The sequence below is a fragment of the Onychostruthus taczanowskii genome, unplaced genomic scaffold (genome assembly GCF_017590055.1).
Source record: "Onychostruthus taczanowskii isolate IOZ18803 unplaced genomic scaffold, ASM1759005v1 scaffold176, whole genome shotgun sequence".
NCBI lineage: Eukaryota > Metazoa > Chordata > Aves > Passeriformes > Passeridae > Onychostruthus > Onychostruthus taczanowskii.
Genome location: NW_024498973.1, coordinates 8,655 through 25,733, shown reverse-complemented (window position 1 = coordinate 25,733; position 17,079 = coordinate 8,655). Strand labels below are relative to the sequence as shown.

Here is a 17,079-nt window from a genome sequence, read left to right as displayed (position 1 = left end):
AGAAGTTGTTGGGGTTTTGCTGCCCCATTTTTAGGTTGACAGTTGGACTTGATGATTTTAAAGGTCTTTTCCAACCTGAAAGTTTCAATCTTTCTAAGTCTATCCCAGCAACCCACACGTGGCATGTAGCCCTAGGCTGAAATGTTTCTGGCCCCCATTCTTCTGCACAGGACCTCTTCTTGATGTGATTATGGGGTTTCCTTTACTCTTTAAATCCACAGCCTTCCATTTGGGATGCTGGGGTCTTTTTCCTCTCCATTATTCATTCCAGATCAGGAGGCTCAGCCAGCAGCATCACCTTCCCTCTGCTCAGAAAAAATATTCCACAAGCACATAATATTCTTTTCAAACTCTCATTAATCAAGGCCTGTAATCCCTGGGATCCTGCCAGGTTTTGTGGTTTTCTTGGTGGTCTCCTCCTTCACGTCTCACAGATAAATAATGCCCTAAACCAGTTTGGTCTCTGGAGGCCAACATGAAATCCCAATTTCCTTCTTGGGCTACTTTTCTCCCAGCTTAATCTCCCCCTGATTTAATCTCCAGTGAACATCTAGATAACTTCCAGGAGCTTTACTTCCTTGGGAGAGTTAAGACCTGTGTTTTAAGCTCCCCTTTCCAGGTCTAACACTGGTTTTCCAGCCCAGACTTCTTGTTTGTCACAGGGGATAAGCAGCGCCCACAGACACATCACCACCACCCTCTCAGAAGCCTCCACCACATGATGATCGCCAAGTGCTGGCACTCCATTTCCTTCAGAGAATTCCCACTGTGCCCTGAGAGAGAGGCAACAATTTGTCCTGGGAAAAAAACAGGGGGGGAAATCAGGATTTTAATGCCAGCAGGAGGTTTGAAGGGAGCAAACACTGTGGCAGCTGTGAATGTCAGACAGGAGCAGATTTCTTCCTGGTTGTGGAAGCATTAATTAGCGCACCTAATCTTTAAGAGGCATTAGGATGCTCTTGCTAAAGTTAAGCAGCTGCAGTGAATGAGCTGAGCTCCTCAGTAAGAGCTGAGATGGGAGCTGGGAACAGGTAGAAGATTTCAATTCTGAAATCAAACCCCTCCACAAGCAGCATTTATTTCTCTAGTTTTCCTCTTACCAAAGGCCAAGCTTTCCTCTTACTGCACATCCAAGACAAGTAAGCCAAGGCTGGGAAATCTGATTTAAAGCCATTTTATCAAAAAGGATTAGTCTGTCATGCAGGAGAAAGAAAATTCTACTGTCCACGGAGTAAAAAGCAAAACCATCATTGTGCCTGGAGCAGAATTTGAGCTCTGGGCTGCCACAGGCCAAACAAGCACTCCAACCTGGCCAGGATTTTTTGTCTCAGTCATTTCTCCTCTGCATCCCCTGTTCTCTTCATCATTTAAACACACCAACCCTCCTTGCACAAAGGTCATTTTATCACACAGCTGGCCAGAAATCAGAAGGAGGGGGGAAAGAGGAATCATTTGAGAACAGAGATGCTGCCTCCCCTTGCCTTTATTCAATTCTGACATCTAGTGGGCATCAGCACCAGCAGGAAGCAGGAGCAGGAGTGGCCAGCCAGGCTCACCGACAGCCCTGGGATCAGCCACTGGTTCTTTGTGCCACAGAGGATGTTCCCCACCCTCAGCACAGCTGTGGCTCCTCGGGACCCTCCCAAGTGTCTGTGATGAACTCACACTTGCAGACCTGCTCCAGCCCCACGCTCCCAGTGGGAAAACGCTCAGGTCCTGCTCCCAACACCTCCCCACTCTGGATCAGGACATGGGTTTGGCAATAAATGCCTTTTCTTCATTTCAGAGAGATCATCCAGGGGTCAGGCTGGACGAGCAGCCTGAGCTGAGGTTGCTGACAGCCGAGCATATGCCTGGAAATCTCCATATTCCTCCAGGATGAGCAGCAGCCTTCTCTCTGCCATGGGCTAGGCTCCATCCAGCTGATCATCTCTGCTATTTGGGAACTTTTTTTGGCTAGTTCCAGGTAGGACTGGGCCCATCTTTATTGCTGGTAGCTCTACTCATTCCCAGCTAGCCCATGTAAACAGAATTTGATGTGTGGCTACCAACACACCAATGCCAGTCCCGTGGTGGCATAAACCACACCAGTGCCTGGCAGTGATCACAGAGCCACAGACTGGCCTGGAAAGGACCTTAAAGACCATCTCAGGGCACCTTCCACTAGACCAGGTTACTCCAAGCACTGTCCAACCGGGCCTTGAACACTTCCAGGGGTGGGGTGTCCATCACGGAGCATCTGTGTGTGCCACGATGCCAAAAAGAGGGTCTGGCAAATGAGATGCTGTGGCACCCTGGAGCCCAGATTCCACAAGTGCTGACTGAAGGGAGACAAGGGAACTGATCCCAGTTTTTCTGCAGTATCACTGTGTGGTGTTGTCCTTCATCTATCCCACACCATGGGAATTCCTGCCCAGACACTGTCAGCATAAAAAGTGTCGGGGTGTACAAAAAAACCAAACAGAGAAAATGAATATGAAAGGAGTGATTCTGCCGTGGATGCAGGTTTTACTGCTTTTCTCAGAGAGCAGGAAGTCAGCACTTTCCATGCTTCCCTGGGGACAGACTGCAGTGCTGGAGGTCTGGGCAGGGGCCGGGTGTCCTGTCCCGTGTGGGCAGCTGCAGTTGCTCCTGTTCATTCCCCAAATCACTACACAAATCCAAACTCTTACTTCTTTCCTCATCCTACAGTGGAAGGGTGACAACATTTCACCTTCTGGTAAGACAACAAAGCTCAAACAGCTACGAAGACCCTGCATGCAGCAAGGCCCAGTCTCATCCCCCGTGGCTTTGCTGTCTCCCTTCCCTTTTTTGCTGCCTCAGAGTTTCTGAACAGCCTCAAAGTCTGCAAGAGGAGAGAATTTCTACTCTGCACATTCCTTCCAGGGCAAGTAGTGCCTCTAAGGGTGTGGGGAAAGATCCCTCCCTGTCCCTGCTGCTGCATAAATCTCCACTCCCCAAGCAAAATTCAACAACAAAACTCATGGTCTGCTTACACAGACCGAACTCTGAGCCAGGCGAGTTGGAAGGGAGCATCCCTAGCAAGGGTCATTGGTATGTTGGAGCACCGAGTGCTTGAGTCAGCAATTTGGGACCAGGAAAACCTCCGGAAAGTAATGTGGACAAAGGAAATATTGCTCCCTGCTGCCAGATAAACATCTGCACAGCAGATGCCACATCAGCACCTCCTAGGTGTGAAGGCATTTCAATGCATGCAGCCAGGAGCTTAAAGTACACTGCAATCATTTTGGCTAGGAGGTGGGAAGAAAAAACGAAAAAAAAAAAAAAAAGGGGGGGTTTTTTTCCTTTTTTTCTTTTTTTTTTTTCTTTTTTTTTTTAAATTTGTGTTTGTGAGTGTGTAGAGAAGTGCACTTTGAATTATCACATATTAGCAAAATATAAAGTCAGAGAATATCCTGAGTCAGAGGGGCCCACAAAGATTGTTGAATCCAACTCCTGGCCCTGAGAACTGTCTGTGGGGAACTGGGAAAAGCAAGAGTGAAACAGGGAAGAGTACATGCCCAGCTGAAGCTATTTCCTGTGTCAATCCACCTCATCCCTTCCAGGAAACAAAGCCAGGTCTTGGAGAAACAGGCCAGGAAAGTCTTCTGCTCACCTGGGCCAGAAAGACACACATAAAAAGACCTAAGCCACAATCTCTCGAGCTCAGGAGTTTCAGAAAGCACCTAGGCTGTTCCTGTCCAACCAAGAGTCATGGTTCTACCTAAAATCAGCACAGATGGGTGAAATCAGCCCTACTGGGAAAGAAGATGCTATACAAAAATTTGGAAGAGCGACAGATCATGGAGGACTCTGGCACTGGGCATTCCGAGCAAAGGAATCATGGAATCCCAGGCTGATTTGGGTTGGAAGGGACTTTAAAGCCCATCTCATCCCACTCCCCTGCCATAGGCATGGACACCTCCCACTATCCCAGGCTGCTCCCAGCCCCATCCAGCCTGGCCTTGAAGGTTCCCAGTCCTGTTCATCTAAGCAAAGCAAATCAACCGTGGAAAAGGAAAGCATCCCTTGTTCTGTTGGACCTCAGCACCTTGCCAGCACCCTCTGCTCCCTGCTGCCCTGGGGTTATCGAGGGCTCTGACTGCATCTTCTCAAGATTTTGAGATGGAATTTCCTACAAATCAGGTTACCTCACTGCAAACAGGAGGGAAAAAGAGGTGAGAGTCAAACTGGGGGGACAGTGGCTTTAGAGAGAAAAGTAAGTTGATTTTGACTAACAAATCCTTTGAAAAAAAAAAAAAACCAACAAACCCCCAAGCTGCACAGCAACCTTCCATTTCCCCAAGAGCCGCAGGGTGGGCTCTGTGCAGGGGGTGAAGAGAAGGGGACAAGACTGCTGAGACCTTTCCCAGGTGAGGAACACACCAGAGGTCTGCTCTAACCTGGCCTTCTTCCAAAAGCCATTCGTACCTGACAATCACCGTCATTAGCAGCCCCCAGCTCTCCACATTAGCGACCAAGAACCCATTAAAGCCAAATTCCTGGTGGACTTCAACTCCAACCTCTGGATTTGGAGTGAGGCTGTTCTGTCCACAGCTGCTGCAGACGGGAGAGACAGGAATTGAGTGTGGGTGTTTTCGTTTGAATAATCAATAATTAGCCGGGAGCATCACAGAAAATTACAAGCAAGCAGAGAGCAACGCAGAACAAACAAATGGAATAATGAGGTTTTAATAGCATCATTATGGGGTGGTGGAAATGTCCTGGACACAGTTAAATTGGAGTTCTCCCAGGGATACCTAACACATCAGAAGGGCTTATTGATGGATGACGGTGTATTTAGCATCTCATGAGCAGAAAGTGAGTTTGGGGAAAGACTCTCACTCCACAGAAGAACAGTTTTTTCACCAAAAAGGAAAGGCCAAGGCATCAGGTTCTGGATCTTTGAATCTTTGAATCTTGACTCTTCTCATTCTCCAATCTAGTTTAATCTTGACTCTTCTTATTCTCCAATCTACTTTAAAAACAGAGAAGGAGGAGAAATGTCTGAGAAATTGTCTTAGAACCATCCTTGAGAAAAGTGTATTCAGCTTCAACAAGTTGCTTGTTAATTTGCTTCCCACCCTGTGGAATCTGCAAAAAGAAACCTACACATGCAAAACATTTCATATGTGCCCAAATGTTGTGGCAATGGCTAATTAGGGGGGGAAAAAAGGAATAAAAAGAAGCAGATTGTTAGAAAAATTAACAACAGTGAAATAAGAACCATGGGACACAAATCAACATGTATTGTCAAGTCTCAAAAGCAGAGTTGGTTGAGGCTGGAAGCTGATGTGTGGTCTGCTCTGAAATGGATCTGAATGCAGAGTACAATATTCAGAAGAAATGGGAGATGTGCTTTTTCAAGGGAACATGTGACAGCTTCCCCAGCACCCTGTAGCCTACACTGTCTTCAGCAAGTTGGTCACCATGGCAACCTGAAATTTTTCTGTAAGACAATTTTGTTAGTAAAATTTTAGAGACAGATTCGGGCAAGAAAGGAGAGTCCACACGTGTGTAAGGGATTAAATATAGTGACTGTCTAAGAACAGCTTGTCCAGGAGCCACTGAATCCTGCCTGGAGCCAGGCCCAGGAGATGGGGGATGCCAGGACCAGCCACTGCAATCATTGCTGGGGACCAAGAGACAACAGAAGAAACAGGAACCAGAGGAAACACAGGAAATTCCAGCTCAGTTTAAGGAGAAAGTCTTCCCTCAGGAGGGTTCCTGTGTGTAGGATGAGGGATCTCTATCCCATGGTATTCCAACCTCAGGCACACAGCCCTGCTTTGAGAGGGTCTTCCTGTCTGTGTGATCCTTTCAGGAGCTCATTTCTAAAAGTCAGCACTGAGCAATAGGTTGAGGGCAGTCGAGAGCCCTTTCCATACCTCCAGGGAAGGAAGTCCAGTTGGTTTCCTCCTGGAATTAGACAAAGGGGCTTATGAAGTGCAAGGGATCATCTAAGCTCAATGTCCTCCCTAAGTAGGACCGATTTCCTCCGTGGGTCTAATCCTTCAAAACAGATCGAGAAGAGGGGGGACAAAGGGCAAGACAAAAATTGCTGCTGCTCACAGCACCAGGAGGCTGTCACAGCGACTCTCCTCTCTGCTCTAACACCTCTGCCCCAGCCCTGCCACGCTCTGACCCCAGCAGCAGGAAAGGTCCTGCCTGGCTCTGTTTCCCTCTGAGTCCTTTGCCTCTGAACAGATGAAAGCATGCTGTCCCCTTGCCACAGCACATCACAGCTGCCAGGTGACACTGAGGACTCGGCCACCACAGCCAGGCTCTGTGGCAGGAGCGATAAAACAGCAGCCTGACATTTCCCCAAGCGCCAAACTGCTCCTAAAGCTCATCCGACACGGAGCTCACTCACCCTGCAACAGATCCCACCCTGCAGGGATTTCCCTTCCCTCTGGTGCTTCACTTTCTTATTTCTTCTTTTTTTCCCCCACAGAAAGCAATAAGCAGGTTTATGAGGACCGTAGAAAGCGGGTGGGCAAACAGGAGAGGCAAAAACAAAGACATGAGGATATAAAACCACAACTAAAATCAAGCAGCTCCTTAATGAGGGCACTGGGGATTAAAGCTCAGTTTTCCATACCTCAGGAGAGCTGTGAACCCTGCTCTGCTATTATATTTACAGGAGACAGATAAACAAGCACCCATTTCACTCCGAAGGTCAGATCCTGGATTTCTGAGGTATGAGAAGAGGCCCAGTGCTGCCTGATACTATTCCACTGAAAAAAGCCCACCCTGATGTTTAAGGATGCCAGTCTGTCGCAGTGCTGCTAATCAGGACTGCCACCACCCCATCTCTGCCAGCAGCGAGCTGTGCCAGGTGACAGGGTCCTCAGTCAGGGAGCAATTGTAAGGAAAATACAGAAAACTCGAGGAGGAAATCAAAGCCCCTTAGCTTGATGCTGAAGGAAGCTGATTTCCTGTTAAAAACCCACTTCCCTCGTGTGATTAGCGAGTAAGACACAATCAGCATTCACCATCTACTTGTATTTTGCAAAGGCAGGAACTCGCTTCTTGATTTTCCTGTTCAAGGACATGAAGCACAGCTGGGGAGACTCCAGATATAATTCACAAGAAAAAGCTGCCTTAGGCAGGTGGTTTTGGAAGAGCAAAGCATCAGGACCCTTTTGCTCCACGGGGATTAAGGTGGTCGGCAAGTCTGAGCCATTTTTGGGCTCCTCTTTGCAATTCAGAGCAGCATCAAGCAGACTCCAGCTCCTTGCAGGCTCAGGTTGTTAACAGGTGATCAGCTCTTGCACAGCAGCTTTTTCTCCCCTCCTGTCCCTGTCTGCCTGAACTATTTATGGGAAAGACTGGCCCCAGAGCATGCCACGGGAATTTCACAATCTCCCCAGTTCTGGAGATGGACGAGGAAATAAATCCAGAAAATCTGATTAGGACTTGTCACTGAAGTAAGCTCATTAATCATTGATGGGTTTTTTCATATTCAATTTCTAATTCCTGCAGGCACCAGCAGACCAGTGGGTCTGAAGACTGCAGACTTGAAAATGTTCTTTATATAACAATGGCACTGATTTTTTTCCCCTCCTGAATATTTAGCACATTCTAATAAATAAAAAGAGCTACAAAGCACCAGTGAGTTCATTTAGACTAGCTTCTTGCACAAAGTCAAGCACAGAATTCTCCTGAAATAATTCCTGAAGCCAAAAAGGTAAGAAGGCCTAGCTGAGAAATGTAAAATCCAGCATGAAAAGCTGTCAGCCACTTGCCTGAGCAATTTTTTGCAGCAGTCAGTTACCCATTCTAGTGTGCAAAAGAAAAAAAAAAAATCACATTTCATTTCTTACCTGGACTTGTCTAGCTTTGCCTGTCAGCACCAGGTTCTTTCAGTAAGAGATGAAAGTCTTCTATTATTAAATTGCTATTTCCCCAGCCTCCCCCAAAATCTTCTCAGCTAAGCTAAGCCAGTCGAGCCTACTGCCATTTCAAAACTCAGCACTCATTTCCCATGCCCCCACCAAACCCTGCATGGCTTGTAATAATGCCAGCCAGGATCACACATATGCCAAAACCCAGGAAAAACAGCAGGGAATAACTTTTCCTGGCCTCAGACACATAAAATCTGTTTAATTTTTGACTTCAAATGAAATCCTCTAATTCTGGATAGCAGCAAAATCAGGAAGATTCCTCTCCAGACTCTACAACTAATAAGTCAAATTGATAAAAGCAAGAGAAACAAGGGGCTTTGGGGGTAGAGTTGATATTGTCTTTAAATCTCCTGATATATCTGCCTCTGACATGTCCAAAACCCAGGAAACTCGTCGGAAAAAACAGCTCCATAGCTGACACTTGCATGAAATACAGCTTCATAAATGACACTTGCAACCCATTTTTAAAAGCAAGCAGAAAGTATTAAATTTCAAAATGCTCTGGGTTTCAAGAACCATAAATTTCTCCCCGCTTGCTTCACGTTCTATTTTCAGGAAGATTTTACATCTTGCTTTCGGTTTGGAGATTTGTTAGAAGTTAGGTACAAGAACACAAAGCATTTCTGAGTGCTGCTGAAAGGGGATAGCTCTTCTTGAGAGCCAGAAAATTAAAGATACCTAGCACTTCCCAAAGGCAAAGAAAAGTTAGAAATTCCTCTAAGAAGGCAGGCAGTGATTAAAAAGGTCTATTGGCTTTAGTGGCTCAGGGATGAACTAAAATAGCATATGGATTTAATGAAATAATTCTTACAAACAGAGCAGAGTGCCTGGGTTTTCCTTTGATATCTCGTTTCCAGGAGAGCAGGAGGCTTGTCTCCTCCAGCACATGGAGGTTTACCACGGATATGCTTATGAGTAACATGTGTTAGCTTTTGGTGAGTCACCGGTGCTAAATTCCATCTAAAACTGTCTCGTTTCCAACGCAGCAGGCTGGGGCTGAGCTCCACACACAGGGAGCACTCCGTTCTGGCACTCCACAGGGACAGAGACCTGCTAATGATATGTACCCGAGCGCTGGAAGTCTTTTTAATCACAAAGACAGAGCACTAAGTAATTTCCTCTTCCCAACTACTTTAAACCTGTTTAGCATGCCAAAGAATGAGCTCATTCCCGGTTGCTAAAACTCTTTCAAACCACTTCCCTTTAGATTAAGGCCTTAAGACAGCAGGTAAAGCATCAGCAGCAATTAGAGCTGCTCCCACACAGAGCTGCAGAGGCAGGTCAGCAAAGGTGCTTTGTGTAGGACAGGCTCTGCCAGCTCCAATAAATCACGGCTGCCTTTCATTAGCATTCCCGTTAACTGGCTTCCAAACATCTCCTTCACGGATTCTCTGAGACAAGTGCTTCTCCCAGATCCCTTCAGTTTTTGTTTGAGTGGCCCTGAGGAACTTGGTTTGGCACAAAGACACGGCCATTCCTTCATATCCCTCCTCTGGATATGCTCCAGCCCCGCACTGTCCTTGTCATGAGGCAAATGGGGGTAAAAAGGCTAGAAGCCTACACTGAACTCAAACTCTGAGTTTACTGGAGGATTTTCCTGCATGCTTTGCACACTACCTGCACCCCAGGGCACGGGTGTGTGTTGGAGGATACAGGATGGACAACTCAAAAGTGAGGCAAAGCCACAAGCTCTGGAGCTGGGATGTCTTCCAATCTTCCAAGGAGCTAAAAGTACTTCATACTGAGCAGTCACTTCCCACCCTGCCACAAAACCTGCAGACCCAGGGTGTATAAAAGCTAAACCTAAGCCTAATCCTAAGTCTATCCTAACTCGAGTCCCATCACCATTGGTGGTGCGGATCAGAAAGATGTAGGAGCAACAAAGCAGGGATGGCCTTTTGCAGTCCCAGTGTTACTGGAGCTGCAGGTTCTTTGACTCTCCCAGCCCTAACTCTAACCCACACTCACCCAGCCCAGGTTATTCCATCTTGTCAGGGTTGAAGTATCTGGGTTTGTTCCAGTCTCCATGGCTGCTGCCTCTTCCCCTTGAAGGGAAGGCTTCAGGAGCAAAGGCATCATCTAAAAAAAGAACATGCAGACATCTGTAAGCATGAGATGCTTTCAGACTTATGTTGATTATTGCCCAGAGAAGCTGTGGCTGCCCCTGGATCCCTGCAAGAGTCCAGGACCAGGGTGGACAGGGCTTGGAACAACCTGGGATAGTGGAAGGTGTCCCTGCCAAGAGCAGGGATGGAACGAGATGGTCTTTCCAATCCCTTCCAACCCAAACCACTCTGTGATTCTAGAATAGAAAATATTCAGCACTGCATTCTGCACACAAGTACTGGTTATGAGACCACAAATCTGGCAATCCAAAAAATGTATAAACCTCAGCATGGCCTGGCTTGGCAGGACAGTGCCCTCCATACACCCTAAACTGGACACCCCTCTGCAAGGGAAAAACCAGTTGCCCATGACCAGGAGCAAAGAGCTGATCTTTCACATTGTCTTCTCCCTCAGACAGATGGCCTTGAGATGTTCCAAGAGGAAAACACAGGTCAGGGTATTCCAGCATGGCAGAGCCGTCTTACCTTCCCTGCGAGCACCGCCCCACCTGTCAGGGGTCGTTATGGGCACGTGCATCATCTGGAAATTAAAGACATTTCTTTAAAATCCTCACCTGGCAAGAAGTCCCACCTCTCCATTCTCTCAGGCACGAGGTGGTCACTAAAGTAATTCTAAACCTCATTCTTGATTTTGCTGATAACAATATTACTGCTGGTGCTCCTGCAATCCAGGGGTTGGACTCCACGATCCCATCAAACTCAGGATGTTCTGTGATGCCAGCCTCAGTCAATCACAATTCCCTCTCCCATCCAAATAGCACCACAGGTGCACCAACACCACCTCAGCCAAGCTGAGATCCCCTGAGCAGAGTCACAGCTCCACAGCAAGAGCTACAGTTCACTTGCTGCAGCTCTCTGCAGAGGGAAACACTTTACTTTTCAAGTGCAGTAATTCCCTTTGGCATTTATTCCTTATTAACTTTGCAGGAAATATATTCCCCAGCAGGAATATGGCAACAGCACTGAATTTTAAGTGATGGTTAAGGAAGACTTGGGGGAAGATGTCTGCTTGTAAAAGCAAGTGTTTGTACTGAGAGCCCTGTTAAACAGCGGTTATGTCAACCCACAGAGGACTGCCTGAACATCCCAGACTGTGTTACACATTCCAGGGCTCCACATGCAGTCTTTCTGCCCTGCAGAGCCAGGCTTCCTGGGGTGCACTGGCTATCCAGCTCTGAATGGAGATTTTGAGGAAAAAAAAAAAAAAGAATAAATGAAGAGCTAATTTGGCAATTCAAGCCAAGGAAAAGTAACAAAGAATCCTATTTGCTTACAAAGTGGCTGGAGAGGGACTTTTCACAAGGGCTTGTAGTGACTGGACAATGAAGACTGGCCTTGAGCTGAAGGGCAGGGTGAGATGGGATCACTGGGGAGAAATCCATCCCTGTGAGGGTGGGGAGGCCCTGGCACAGGGTGCCCAGAGCAGCTGTGGCTGTCCCTAGATCCCTGGAAGTGTCCAAGGCCAGGGTGGACACTGGGGCTTGGAGCAGCCTGGGACGGTGGAAGGTGTCCCTGCCCATGGCAGGGGGTGGAACTGGATGGACATTAAGGTCCCTTCCAACCCAAACCATTCTGTGATTCTACAATTCAAATTCTTCACTTAGCTCCCTGAATTTTCCAAAAATAAAAGCTGTCCGTATCCTTGCTTGTTAAATTGTGTTCCCTCAAGCACAACACCCACAGTAGAGCTGTGTTCTAAGTGCAGACACACAGGTTCAAGAGTCAGTTCATGGATAAAGTGGACACTGGCACAGTTTGGAAAAACAGTCAGTAGGAATTCCCAGGTTAGGTCAGCATTGCATAACACCCTTAAAACCAAAAAAGTGCTCAAAAAGTGAACAAAGACCTCAGCAGACCAACTGTGATGACAGCTCAGCTGGGAGCTGGGCTTGGTAACAGAGCCAGAGCCACAGGGATTTGTCTGTGTCCAAGAAGTACCAGTCACTGTTCTCCAGGCCCATACTCAGTGAAGGAAGTGCTGGAAGTGATAGATGTGCCAGACTGCCACAGAGAGTCACACTCTCCCAGGCAAGGCCAGAGCCCTCGGGTGATGGAAAAGGAAGAGTCACGGCTGACAGCTGGATTTCAAACTACAGCCACTTTCCTGATCCAAACCTCCTCCTGCAACAGGAGCTCACACAGACACCTGGACTTCTCTTTAAAAGAGGGTTAGCAGAGTTTTCACTCTTCCAGGCAGCAAAAATGAGATTTCCCCTTCCTTACCTCCTCGCTGCTCATGGATTCAGAGCTGAATGTGCTGCGATGGCACCGCACAGTAAGGTTGGCAATCAGCCCCCCAGAGACTTCCACAACGCTTCTGCAGGAAGCAGTGGGCTGGAACAGAACAAAACAGAGCCAATCTCATAGAGCAAACATCCAATACAAACCCTCAGTGGTGGTGGGAACCTGCAGAAGGATTTAAAAAAAAATCCAAGAGAAAGAAGCCTGAGAACAATTATACAGCAACATGTTATTGCTCCCCAGCTATGTGTTTGTTGCACAAACCTCTGAGCCTGCTCAATGTAGGAGCAAACCTCCACATCCTTTCCACAGGTCAGAACAAAGAGAAGGACAGTGCAGGGCTATGCCAACAGCAGCTCCAGCTCTGGAAGTTAAACTACCCTTAAAGATGTTGCCTCTGCAATTGGACAAAAAACTGCAGCTAAACCTGCACTCAAGTTTGGAAAACACATCCTCACACTACCATATTGCCCTAAGAAAAAGAGGGCAATATGGTGTCAGTTTAGGATACAGGGATAACACCGCAGCAGCCAGCTTCTGAGTTTTTAAAGAAAAACAGCAAAGCAATAACCAACAATTCTGTGTGGTGCCGCCTCCACACACCCATGAGCTGCTGCTCCAGAGCAGAGAGGTGACTTCGCCCAAGTAACTGTGCACAGACTCAAGGACAATTTCCACCAAAGCTGGTGATTTAAGACTCAGAGGAGAGCAAGAGCTGTATCAAGAGCCTTTTTATTTCAGTCTGAGTGCAAAATCCAAAAGAGATCAGCACTGTCAGCACACAGGGGGGATCTGCACGACACAGAATGTAACCCTTCATGTGGTGCCCAGATAGGTAAAAGCAAGTGAAACATCAGCTCTTCTGCCCTCTTCTCTTAGAGGATAACCCATTCCTCCTAGGATTTGGCCCCATAAGCACACATACCTTCACTACATACTGCTCCCAGACACAAATCCTCTTTTCAGCTCCCTGCCCTCCCCACTGAGCAGGCAGACGAGTTTCCCACCCAACACCCACTCCATGCTGCAGGTTGTATCAAAAGCATCCAGACATTCCTCACTTCTCAGCACCAGTGGCACTGCAACCCTTCCTGAGAAGATACTGCATGGAGGGGAGTGTCACTGTGATATTTTCAGAAAAATCCCTTTCCCAGGATTTCTTCTCCTGGGAAGCTGAGAAGCCTCAGAGAGGAATGTAAATAACAACAATCTGACTGCTTCTCCTTGTGTTTTGCTGCTTTGGAATGTGGTAGGTGATTGTTTGATTGGTTCCATGTGAATTGTCTTTCTTAATGACCAATCACCATCAGCTCTGTCGGACTCTGAGGAGTCAGTCACGGGTTTTTATTATTCATTGTTGTTAAGCTTTCAGATGTGTCCTTTCTCTTTCTTTAGCATAGTTTTAGTCTAGCATTCAGAATAGAATAGAGTAGAATAGAATAGAATAGAATAGAATAGAATAGAATAGAATAGAATAGAAACCATATCATAATATAATAAATCAGCCTTCTGAGAACATGGAGTCAGATTCATCTCTTCCCTTGTCCTGGGACCCTCACAAACACCACAGGGGAGGGTTCTCAGCCCCACCAGGGGCACCTACCACGAAAGGGCCAGTTTTGAAGTCACAGGTAGAGGGGTCTCTCCCCGAAGCTTTGGTGCACACGGTCTCATGGATGCTGAAGTGCAGATCTAACCCATAGGTATCGCTGTCCCACGTGTCCACCTGGTGAAAGCAGGGTCAACACAACACAGCATTAGTCCTTTTGGATTATTCTTTTCCCTTTCCTCATTGTCCAATCAATGCTCAAGATGGGAGACTTAAAAAAATTTAAAAAGCAGCACCCCAAAAAAAAAACCCAAATAAACAACAAATTCCCGCTACTTTCAAATACTTGGGGGTTTTAATCTAAATTGTATAAATCCATACATCATCTTGACATTCATTCTTGCAGAGACTTGATACAGGCCACCTATAGGAACAGAAAGGTTCTCAGGGTGTTCAGGAGCATTGACATCATAACTTTGAATTAAGAAGTTTTAACAGAAAGGAAAATTCTTAGGGTGTTCAGGAGCATGGACAATATAACTTTGAATTAAGAAGTTTTAACTCCTTAACTTGGGGAGTATCCAGTATAATTCTGAGCACCACAAATTAAAACAGATAGGGGTTTCTTGCTTGCACTTAGACTCTAGCAGATTTAAACCAGAATTGGTGCATAGAGGCAGATGACATAAATAAAGATCAGAGAAAGAATCCTGAATTGTGAGAGCATTTAACCAGCAAAGAGCTTCAGATGAAGCAGGGTGCTTGAGGCCCAAAGCTGGAGGTATTTAAAAACATCACTTTTCAACAAAATCCTACAGGACAACATTTATTTTGGGACTTTATTCTAGGAGTGAAAAATCTGAATTCCTAAAGTATTTTCATTTTAAACCTACATGCAAAAGATATTTAGGTTCCTGAAGCTGGAACTTCAGATAATGGCCCAAACCCACCCTCTTTCAAGTAGCATCAGCCACCTCCAACTTAATCTGGGTTTCCAGGACTGGGTGAAAAAGAGTTTTCCATCCCAGCAAAGCACATTTCAGGTAAAGGACCTCCGTTGTCTTTGTACTTACTCCCATGACTCGGCTCCTGACAACACCATAGAGGTTTCTGCTCCATGACTGGGAATTGATCCTTGCAATGGAAGCATTGAGAGCCTCCTCTGTGACAGGGAGGTCATAGTCATACGCTGGGAACCCTGAGAGGGAGGCACAGTTCCATCAGAAGTCCACTGAAGGATTATACTTTTCTCCCCAAAACCACCCTGTAAAGGAGGACAAGGCTCTAATTTACCTGAACATGAGAAAACGCCCAATGTGAGGAGAAAAATTAGGATCCTCATAGTGTGACTTCCAAAATCCTCCTGTCTTTTTCCTTTCCAAGCAAGGATTCCCAGTGCATATCCCTCTGTCTTTATATAAATGCAGCCTTGATCCTACACCTGACCTCCCCATGTCCAAGCTCTGCTCCAAACATTGCACTTTAAACGTAATTGATCCGAGAGCAAATATTTGTTGTCAGCTTTTCTCCATTTAGCAGTAATTCTCTGATAATCGGCAGGCTGCTGTGCCTTTTTCCCAGGACTGAATTCCCCTCTGGGGAGCACGGAATTCCTGATATGTTTGTAGCCAAAAGCTACTAGAATCTAGTTATTTTGTTCTCTTTTAGCCATTAGTTTTCCATGGGGTGAGCCAACTCTGTCCTTAGCACTGGACTCGGGATCTTCATGTCTTGGCAGCATCTGGAGGCACTTCCAAGCTGGCATTCCCTGAGGATTCCCCAGCACTAGAGGGAAATTCACCCATTAGGAACTGCCACCATCACCCTGCAGACCAAAGCACCCACGAGAAGCCTCCTTGACACCAGGCACATGGCAGATCACTGGGACATGCAGTTTCAGCCAAGCAGTTAACAGGATTTTGGAAATTATATTGGAAACTGTGGCCTTCAAACAAACTCACCTGCTGCTGCCTGTTTACAAGGCAGAGATGGGTGTAACCATGTCCATTCTGAAGTACAAATGAGTGAAAATATGTGAAAATAGGGAAAAATATGTGAAAATATATGAAAATAATATGTGAAAATAGTGAAAATATGAAATATTGATTAAAATATAAATATAAATTCAAATAAATTTAAATTTTTAAAAATAAATTTTAATTTTAAATTTTAAAATATAAATATTTTTAAATAGACATAAAATTTAAAATATATTTATAAAATAGTAAAAATAGTGAAAAGATGAAATTTTTTTTATTAAAAATTGATAAAAATATAAATATAAATTCAAATAAATCTAAAATTTTAAAAATATAAAACTTAAAATTTAAATTTCAAAATGTAAATATTTTTAAATAGACATAATATTTATTTATGAAATAGTGAAAATAGTGAAAATATGAAAATATTCTTCCATATGAGCGAAGTTCCCCCTTTAACCTTCAAATTGCAGCTCTTGAATTCTGTGGCACGGGGCCATTTTAAGAACTTCCCAAACAGAGGAACGTGCAGGAGGCTCAAATTTGACAAGAAAAAGCAGAAAGCTCCTGCTTGTAAGCAAAAAGGAAAAGGGGTGGGCATTTTTTGCCAGCTGGCTTGGATTTCAGCATTGGGAATGGGGTCAAATATGCCGATTGAAACTTTTTCCAGCAAAAAATCGGAGCCTCTCTCTACATCCATTCTCCTTGTTCTGTGCAGCTGAAGATGTTCTCTCCTAGCTCTTGGGCTGTGGGAAATGGATTTGTAGAGAATTCTCAAAGCCTGACAGAAGGCTCACACAGTGTGCATCAGTGTGCAAACTTTGAGACAAGAAATGCTGACTTAGAAATGCCATGGAATAGGACAGATATTGTTGAGAGAGAAATGGAGCTAGAATAAAGTTTCAAAGGATGGCCTTGCAAATAAGAGTGGATACTTTGGAGAAACAGAACTATGAAAGATGCATTGTAGTGGGAACCACAAGGGGTAATTTTAGATGATTGGCTTTAAGGCATTTACAGCGTGGTGTGGCAAAAAGCTGATAGGCCAAGAAACACTTATAGTGTGTTGTAATTAGGAAATAGTTGCCTTCTGATTGTGATGGCATGAATTATAACATCTGTATTGTCTCACCCTTCTCATGAGACTGAAAACGGAATAAAAGGTTTTTAAAAGCCTCTTAGTTGCCCCATCTCTGGGTCAGAAAAGGGAATTGTCTGACATTGGACATCTTCACCTGTAGCCAGGAATGTTCTGCTGTGGCTGTGGCCACGCCAGA

At 45.6% G+C, this 17,079-nt stretch overlaps 1 protein-coding gene across 1 annotated transcript; it reads right to left on the bottom strand.

Moving 5' to 3' along the window:
• Positions 1–4,676: 4,676 nt before the first annotated feature.
• On the bottom strand, positions 4,677–15,180 carry SPP2 (secreted phosphoprotein 2). Its single transcript, XM_041400254.1, has 7 exons — positions 15,117–15,180; positions 14,897–15,021; positions 13,878–14,000; positions 12,257–12,367; positions 10,499–10,553; positions 9,876–9,986; positions 4,677–4,975 (listed from the first exon to the last, which is right to left on the bottom strand). Exons 1-6 carry the CDS (start codon positions 15,163–15,165, stop codon positions 9,886–9,888), a joined length of 564 nt encoding a protein of 187 aa, XP_041256188.1. The 5' UTR covers positions 15,166–15,180; the 3' UTR covers positions 4,677–4,975; positions 9,876–9,885.
• Positions 15,181–17,079: the final 1,899 nt, after the last annotated feature.

What these genes read in the sequence shown, in the direction of transcription:
- SPP2 (XM_041400254.1), bottom strand. Translation starts at nt 15,165, where the DNA reads ATGAGGATCCTAATTTTTCTCCTCACATTGGGCGTTTTCTCATGTTCA. An exon ending in GGGCGTTTTCTCATGTTCAG is followed by an intron (nt 15,022 to 15,116) that starts GTAAATTAGAGC and finishes CCTCCCTCTCAG; the next exon opens with GGTTCCCAGCGTATGACTAT. An exon ending in GGGCGGTGCTCGCAGGGAAG is followed by an intron (nt 9,987 to 10,498) that starts GTAAGACGGCTC and finishes TTCTTTTTTTAG; the next exon opens with ATGATGCCTTTGCTCCTGAA.